Below are 8,916 nucleotides of genomic sequence, written 5' to 3'. Positions count from 1 at the left end.
CTCCTCCTCTTCACATTCTATTATCTTTCTAGCTGGTCTCATCCACTCCATGAGTTGCATATTTAAATCCCTAATAATGACTTCATTTCTAGGCACAATACCCATGATCTACATAAAAACACAAAACAAAACTAAAACCTTAGCATCTACACCCCTGATCTTTCCCATTGTTCCAATTTCCCTTCCAATCTCCTTGCAGATGACACCATTATCTACCCCAGTTGTTCATTTCATGGGGCACAGAGCATGCAATACAACACCAATTCCTACTGATTCTATCTCATAAACAAATCTTGAATAGATCTACTTCTTTCATCTCTACTGTCACCATTCTAGTCCAAATCACCTTCTTCTGCACCTGGAGGAGCTACTATAATTGCTTCAGATTGATAGTCCTCATCTACCATTAGCATTTTCCAATCTCTTTTGCACAAAACAGAGTGATAGTCTTACAAAATGTAAATATGTTAATATCAGTGTTCTACCTGAAACCCATAAGGCTTTCCATTGATTTTACTGTAAAGAGAAAAATAATTCCTATAACCTTCAAGGTTCTGAATGATTGAACCTCAGCCTGCCATTCCAGATGCAAGCTCTTCCCACACTTTTCTACGTTCACTCTACTCTAGGAAAACTGTCCTTTTAGATCTTTCTCCATACCATTTTCCACATTCTGAAATGTTGCTTCCTCTGACAGGGACATTTTTACTCCCTCTTTCCTTTTGGACAAGTATACTCTAACCTCATTCTTCTTTGTCTTGCTTTGAATATTTTTTTTCTCACAAGTATTTCCTTAATTTCAAAGGCTGGTATAAATCTCCCTATTATACATTCTTATTACAATGTGTACTTTATTCTATAGCCCTTATCTCCAATGCAATTTAAGTAGTCTGCATGTCTGTATTTAATATGCACATCCTCCTTGAAATGCTAGTCTCTCTTTGAGTTCACTTGTTTAGAATATCTCCAAAGCATAGCACAGTACCTGGCACAAAATTGGCACTTAATATGTATATTTGTTGCATGGACAAATGATTCAATAAATGGATAACAAATCAGCAGCTGTAAGTCCCTTCTTTAAACAGCGGTCGTCCAAAACCACGCAATACAAATTTTAGAGAGTCACTTGTTTTGCTACTTTTATTTCTGGATTTATTTTGAGAGCCAATCCATTTTCAGACATTTAAGGAAAAACACTGCAAAAGTTCACTTGAGCAAAGTGAACCTCTGTGATAACACTTGATGCTCTCTGACAGCCCATTAGAGATGGGGTGTGTACACCTAATCCAAAGGAATCCTCTAGCTCTTCAGCAGCTGTTCACATGGCTCATGCCTTGCCCTTCAGCCTCTACTAAATCAGGATTCCCCAGCTGTCTGAACTTCCCGTAAGCGTTTTTAGTTAACCACCTACAAGCCAACATTGCTTGCATCTGATTATGCTCTTTAAAGTCTAATTTCCCCTTTTCCTTCCTAGTTATTTTGCAACATGTGAGAGTCATTGGATTCATCATTTTTACAGATTATTATGTTTTTACTTACTCAACTATTTGGATAATATTTTGTTCACTTAGTCAACAATTTATTTCTAATGCATCCCTCTTAAGCGCTAACATAAAAAGAAATTACTCAATTTGCCTTTGATGAAAATACTTGGGCAGTTCCGATTTTGTGATTTTTCTTTCTTATTTCTTTCATTTTTCCTCACGCAGCTTCCAAGACTAAAATCTGCCCTTGTAACAGTGTACTGAGTCCCTTGCCCTTTAAGTCAGCACTGAGCTCAAGCTAAGGTACTATTGCTACTGTAATCTGATAAAGGAAGAGACAAGCTGTGTGCAAATAAAGATGGGTGCCAGGAATGAGAAAAAAGCGACTGATGTTTATGCCCTTTTATAGTCCTGATTCTATGACAGTCTTAGCCAAAAGCAGAGTGGAAGAAGGGAGAACACTTTAAAACGAAACAAGATAATAGCCAAGAAGAGGGTAAAAACATTTAAAGGATAACCGTTTTATTTGCCCATAATTGGAAATAATATGGGACACTATAATGGTAATTATGCTCAGTTAATACTGACCTTTTTAACAATAAAAATTTTCATGATAGTGAAGAGAAAGCATTTAAAAGTTGAAAATCAATTAGCAAAAGGCTTCATGATATATATGTGAATTCCTCATTGTTGGTATGCCCATGTATGGTTTTCGTATTTATTAAATATAAACTAAAAACATCACAATTCAAGCATCTGACTTTTTGAAGTTGCTTTAAAGTTATATCTACATTCTCATTGCATTATGTGGATAAGCATTGGCTTTAATAATGCATTTTAATGTTTCTCCTCTTCATTGACACAACCACATTTTTCTACTAAAATAAATAACTAAACTAAAATGAATAATATACAAAAATCAAGGCCAAGCTCTTCCTCAGATTCTTTTATTCAAATGTAAGTAGACCTAGACATTATTCACTAGTCTTATATATATTCCAGATTTCAAAATTGACATGAGAAAATCAATTAATCAGTTTGCTAACATTTTAAATTTATGGATAATTATTTCCTTAAAACTGTATGTAATCAAAATACTGAGTTAAAAACTGTGAAAGAGTCATTTAGGAACAACAACAACAACAAACAACAGCAACAACATTTTATCAGCATGACAAGGAAATGACTGCTCCATTTCAATTAAAGGGTAATTGTTGATTCTCCCCCACTTCCCATTAGTGAGGAACAGGGTGCCTAATGACAGTGAAAGTGAGGCATTGAGGGAGAAGGCAAAAGATAACAGAAGAAAGCAGGAATAAATTGATTTCTAAACCAAATCTGGGTTGCTAAGAACATTGGTTTTCTCAGGGCTTAGTATTATTACATACACTATGCAGCAAAGTCACCTTCAGAGACTGTAGGACTTCAGAAAATTGCTCTGTGTGTCCCTTTGCCGACTGAAATTCCCAAGTATTTTGAATGGGTGATATCAGATTAAAACAAAGATTGAGCTCAGAGTTGAACAGAAATTCTCTCTCAAAAGGGCAGCCTAAATGGAAGATGTGATTTATAAAAGAGGGAGTACTGGCCCTTGTGTTTTTAACAGGAATGAAGTAGAGATTGCATGGCCATGAGATGAAGACTCTCTTTCTTTTTAACTTTTAAGTTCAGGGCTACAAGTGCAGGTTTGTTACATGGGTAAACTTACGTCATGGGGGTTTGTTGTACAGATTATTTTGTCACCCAGGTATTAAGCCTACTACCCATTAGCTGCTTTTTCTGATTCTCTCCCTCCTTCCACCCTTTACCCTCCAAAAGACTCCAGTGTGTGTTGTTCCCCTGTACTCGAGAACACTTTTAAGCATGAGCCAGCAGAGTCATTTCCCTTCTTCATCCTCATTTGTCTGCTGTCTATCAGAATTGCGCTTGAGAAAATTTATAGACACTTAAAACACTGGAGACAAATACATTTTTTTTTTTTGTCTTTTCTGGGCGGCCATATTCAAGGAAGTCATCTTGAATGGGGAAATAGAAAGGCTATGCCCTGGGTGTTAAAGTATTTCAGAATCTCTAGAGGAGCCATCTGGTTTATGAAGGCACACTGAATGCTATAATATGCTTGAATATACAAGGGAAACAAACTTTTTATACTATAAATTTCATGAAAAAACAAACCAAATCATTTCAGCTATTAATCTTGGAACTATATTTAGTATAGGAATGATTCACAAATAGCAGAGTTACTCTCCCATTCAAAAGGGCTATCGGAATCTCTGGAAGACACATTCATTTTTAGTATTAAGTAGAAGGAGCTTGAAATTTTACAAGTATTTTAGGGACAATTCTATATGTGGCATAAATAGAAAAAGCCCTCCAAACTTGGTAAAATGATAAACTACCCTATGGAGTTGCCATTTTAACTTTCACATCTGTATTAAAATGAAACTTCGGAACTCCAAACACATGTCAATATTTTATAGCATGAAACCTCTCGATGTTTTAAGTAGGGAAAAGGTGAGGACTACAAAGTATTTATTTACTTGTTTGTTTGTTTTTTGAAGATCAGTATACTGCATTAAGCATATTCTACAAAGGGAAATATTTTCATGAAATCCTGCTGTGAAACCTGGTTGCATTTAATAAAAAGGTTTATTTCCCATATTGCAGCTCATGGCCTTCCCAACAAAATATCCCAGTGTGAACCAACTGCCTTGATTACAGAACACAAACCTCCTCGGACTATAGTAGGACTTTGTGAGAAAGAAAACCATTGCCTCTCTCTGAATCCAGTCAAAACCTGAATGTACTGTATAAAAATAAACCAAGGTCATCATTATTCCTTGTCATTGTGATTTGGCGTGCCTTCCAATTACATACCCTCTATATTTCAAATAACTGCGACGCCTCCATTAACTGAGTTTGACATCACTTTAATCAATGTATCTTTTCAGAATGAAAGGGAGAAATGTCAAATTCCTACCATTATAAATTCTTTTAACTCTCTAATCTGCATTAAATAAAAGGTTGTCTTTGAGAAATAATAAATGCTCTAAAGAAAGATAACTAGTGTCAATTTTATTATAAAATATAACTGGGAAAAGATTCAATCTCAACACAGCTTTTCATACAGAGGTGATTTCCCAAGAAACTATTAAAGCCTTATTTACATGGCCCCTCACAAGGCTGTGTCTAATTATGTATTATTTTTCTTAAAATAGCGCCCAAAATTGTATAACCTCAGGCCTCATAAATTCTTGCTTCATGGTTTGTTCTGTTTTGTCAAACAGGGAACATTCATTAGTCTCATTTCTCAATTGCTTAAAAAATGTTGTGTTTAAAACAGAAAATTTTGAAAAATGAACAGAAAATTATCTTTAAAGAAGGGTTAATTTCTAATTAGACCCTCTTAGGAAATGTAATACCCTGTGAATTGAATGCATATAAATGGGTGTATATATAAACATATATACTCACATCAAAATACTGTGTTTCTTGTATGTGTGATGAAATAAAGAATAAATTGATGAAAAAGTATGATAAATCATTTTCAATAAGTTAGGAAAATATTACAATAGAAGGTGGAAGGAGAAGAAAAGTTTGGGAAGTCACTTTGTTTTACTCCTGACATAAAATTGTGATGAAAGATAATAAAATAGAATTTTGAAAAACACCTGATGTTTCCAAGACAATGATTTTAATCTCTTTTATTAAACTACACAAGTGGTTAAAACCTTAACAATTTGTTTCCTATGTAGCAAATGACGTGGAGCACAGGGATTTCAAATGAATACAATAGGACTAAAGAGGAAGCTGTATTAATATCTCTGCCCAAATTATGAATTTGCAATTCAGTGCTGCCTAGCTGTAATAATGTCAACCAACATCTTTTTTCCCTTAAATAATGTAATTATGCATGAAACACTTTGTAGTCTTTTTTAAAGTTTAGAGTAACATGCATATGACATACTCTAATGTATTTTTCATAATCTAATGCCATGTAAGATACACCAAAAGCTTTGTATTAAACATTGTAACATCAATTTAGATTAGCCATCTCTTTTTCATAGTTAAGATGCCTTTAAAAGATTCTGCGAATGAAATTCTAAAAGATGATTTTAGTAGACTTCAAGATAACTTACATCATTTAAATATATTCAAGTGAAATGTCTGTTTGCAATACACTACCTGAATAATTCTTTACAATGCATTATTTGAGTAATTCTAAAAGTAAACAATACAATGTGTTTGACAATACAGTGATCTCTTTTAAAGGGTAACTAATTTGGTTAAGAACAACAAAATGTACTTTTGTAAGTTTTTCAAACTAAGGCAAATTTTAAAACTGGATTCAAATGTCAAACATCCAATAGCAGTATGGTATCAAACAGCAAAATTTAATGTATAAAATAACCCTGAGAATATCTCCATTTTTTTCTTAACAAACTCATTGGCATGTGGCATAGGCATTACTTGATGATTTTTTAAATGCAGTGTGAAAAAATCCTACAGGACATGTCCCAAAACGATTAGCTTTCGTCACATTCTAAGAATTGAGAGTATTTGAGTATCTATGACACAACAGAATGTAGGTTTACCTTGCTTCATTCCAGCAGAATTGCATCTATTCTTTCAAAATTGCACTATATACTGGTATATGAGTTTAGTTATGTAGAATATATATATATATAATCAGTAGTGATTTTGATAGTATTTATAAGTTATGAATATCAAAGAAATAAAAACAACAAATGAAAATATGTGTGTATGTTGCAAACTACAGATATATACCATGCATATTTTTGTAATGATAGTAAGTTAATAGTTTTAAAATCTGAAAGCAATAAAGATGCTCGCCAAAAGAGATTTAAGAAGGAAACAATATAAGCAACTGTTATATTATAAAACCTGGTAGCTTTTAATGTGAATCAATACATGGACAATGTTAACTTATTTCCACAAATTTTTCACAGCGGCAAAAGTTCTGACTTTTATTAGAAGTTGTGGAGCATTACTTATTTGGAGAGATTTATTTTTTCATTCTTAATTATAGGTATTGCCCTCATATCTATTTGAGAATAACTATATTCCACAAGTCAAAGATGGGTGAGGAAGAGATAACCTCTCATCTCTTTGGGACACACAGTCCTTATCCTACATTATTTTTACTGTTGTGCCTCAGTCTCTTTTTAAATCCTTCATTAGTCATTGTGGCTTTCTTAAAAATAAACAAAATAGTTGCATTTCTATATGAAAGCCAGACTAAAAATTTGTACTGAAAAGCTAGCTCATAATAGACATGAAACAGCATGGTGACTTTACTATGAAATATAATTAGGATTTCCTCAATTTTGTATGTTGTTTTCCCAAGAAGAGATTATCTGATCATTTGACAGCATAGATAATATCATTATTTGTGTGATTTTTTTGAAATAATTATTTGAAAAAGTTATCACAATATACTACAGAAAAGAGCATTTGAAATAGTAAATATGAGTAAGAAACATTAAAATTAGATCTTATCAATATTTTTGCCATCTTCCAATTATCCATCCCAACTCATTTTATTCTTTATTTCCCCCATGATATGTCAGACAAACTTTTTCTAATTTTTAGGCCTTCATGTAGTTCCTATACAGTAATTAGTTCAATTTAGAATATATGTCAGGTCAGTAACCTTTATGTAACTGTAACTAAATACAGAAGTACCAACTAATCAAAATAATAACTCAGATATACAAACTATCTCACAGCAATCAAAATAGTCTGTTATACTCAAACGACATTCTGCATATTCTATTACTGCAGTGGTTTCTTAATCAAGAAATTATGTGTTTAATTCTATCACAAAGGAAAACTTTTAAACTCCATTTCTGTTGAAAAGTTTTTCCAATGAAAAATATAATACCTGAAAAAATATATATATGCAGCATATAGAACATTTATGCTTCTTTGCAAACTACTATAATAATTTAAAATCAATATATCTAATTAGTGAGCTTGTCACAAACTAAACATTATGCCACAGTAAAAGATATTTTTAGTTACTTTGTACTTACAACAGTCCTCTACTTCTTCCCACCAAAGCATTTTGGATAAGTGTATATCAANAAAAAAACCTAGTAAAAGTTCTTCAAACTTTATTGCTTCAGTAGGCTTAAAAACAATGAGAAACCAATCCACTTCAACCGCCTTAAAAAAATAACACTTCAGTTTTTCCTATTCGTTTTTCTCTGAAGGGAATTGCCTCCAAGATCTGAGTCCTGTAGAGGAAAGTGAGTGATCCCAACACTGAGTGAGTCAACATAGTAACTGATGCCAGGATTCTGTAGAGGCCCCTGGATATTTCAAATTCCAGGACCTGCGCACAAGCAAGTGACCCGCCTTCTCTCTCAAGTTGGTTTCCCATAATAGGACTGTCCATGGTCACTACATATAAGGTTGTGCTTCCAGCATGGCAAGCTCTGTGAATTCAAATAATACTCAACTGTGTTCTGATTAATATCCAAACCAGAATAGCACAGTGGACATAGTATTTGCTTTTAAAGCCTTCTAAACACAAAAACTATTCAGTAACAAACCATAACAATATTTTCTGTAACTTTTATGTGAATTTATAAAACAACAGAGCAGAAAATCCTGATTCAAAATTGACTTTTAAATGAATTTTTTTTCTCTTCTTAACAACACCAGAAATTTCACTCCACCAAAAGAAAGAAATGCCCAGAATAATCTATGCATTTGTTATGTATCCACTGTCTACCAAAGTTATTTTTTACCCTTGGGATCCAATCAAAAGCCATGTATTGATGATGCCAACAGTTTGGATAAGAAAAGTAGCAGCAGAATTCAGCAGCTGAATTCTGAAGACAGAATGTGTGTGTAGGTCTCATGGGGCAAGTTTTCCTGCTGAAATAAAGAACACTTTTACAATAGAGCAAAGAAATTTTTCTCAAATCCTAAATTTCAGTTGTGAATTATGATAAAACTTCTTTACTAACAAATTATTCTATTTTCCATTTTTCTGGTGCCAATTCTTAAAACACCATTTTCTTAGACAATGAGTTAATGACTATTTAATGGTTCTAATTAAAGGCTTTTTTTCCCCTGTATTAAATGCATACAGTTGTATTATGTCATTCAGCATGTAAATCATTCTTTGCCAATAGATGTCCTCTTCATCTTCTTCCTTATTACTTTTATGCAATAGGCGAGTCCAAAATTGATAGGAAACATTGGTAACATTTTTTAGAAAGATATTCCTTTTACAGTTATAATAATCCCTACTAAAATTTTTGTTTGAGTGTTTTTATTGTACCATTTGTTAAAGTGACAGACTCATTTTTCTATGTCAAACATTCAACTGCTTGCTGCAGAAATGAGTAACAGATAAAAATAAAAAAAAAACATACTGAGTCAGACTGTGATGTTTACC

The 8,916-nt window shown here is 33.0% G+C and overlaps 1 protein-coding gene across 6 annotated transcripts in view; it reads right to left on the bottom strand.

The window, feature by feature from the left end:
* Nucleotides 1-7,768, bottom strand: part of DMD (dystrophin) — a 2,133,401-nt gene extending 2,125,633 nt beyond the window's left edge. For 5 of the 6 annotated variants that reach the window (XM_037745683.1, XM_037745686.1, XM_037745685.1 and 2 more), the window contains exon 1: nucleotides 7,541-7,758. In XM_037745683.1, coding sequence (XP_037601611.1) covers nucleotides 7,541-7,571 — 31 coding nt within the window. In that variant the 5' untranslated portion in view covers nucleotides 7,572-7,758. Of the gene's footprint in view, nucleotides 1-7,540 lie in introns of all 6 variants that reach the window. The other variant, XM_017548497.2, reaches the window with a different exon arrangement.
* Between the last annotated feature and the right edge of the window lie 1,148 nt (nucleotides 7,769-8,916).

Source organism: Cebus imitator, unplaced genomic scaffold (genome assembly GCF_001604975.1).
Source record: "Cebus imitator isolate Cc_AM_T3 unplaced genomic scaffold, Cebus_imitator-1.0 Scaffold208, whole genome shotgun sequence".
NCBI classification, from domain to species: Eukaryota; Metazoa; Chordata; class Mammalia; order Primates; family Cebidae; genus Cebus; species Cebus imitator.
Note: the sequence above shows the minus strand (reverse complement) of the source record. Positions and strands in the feature narration are given on the sequence as shown.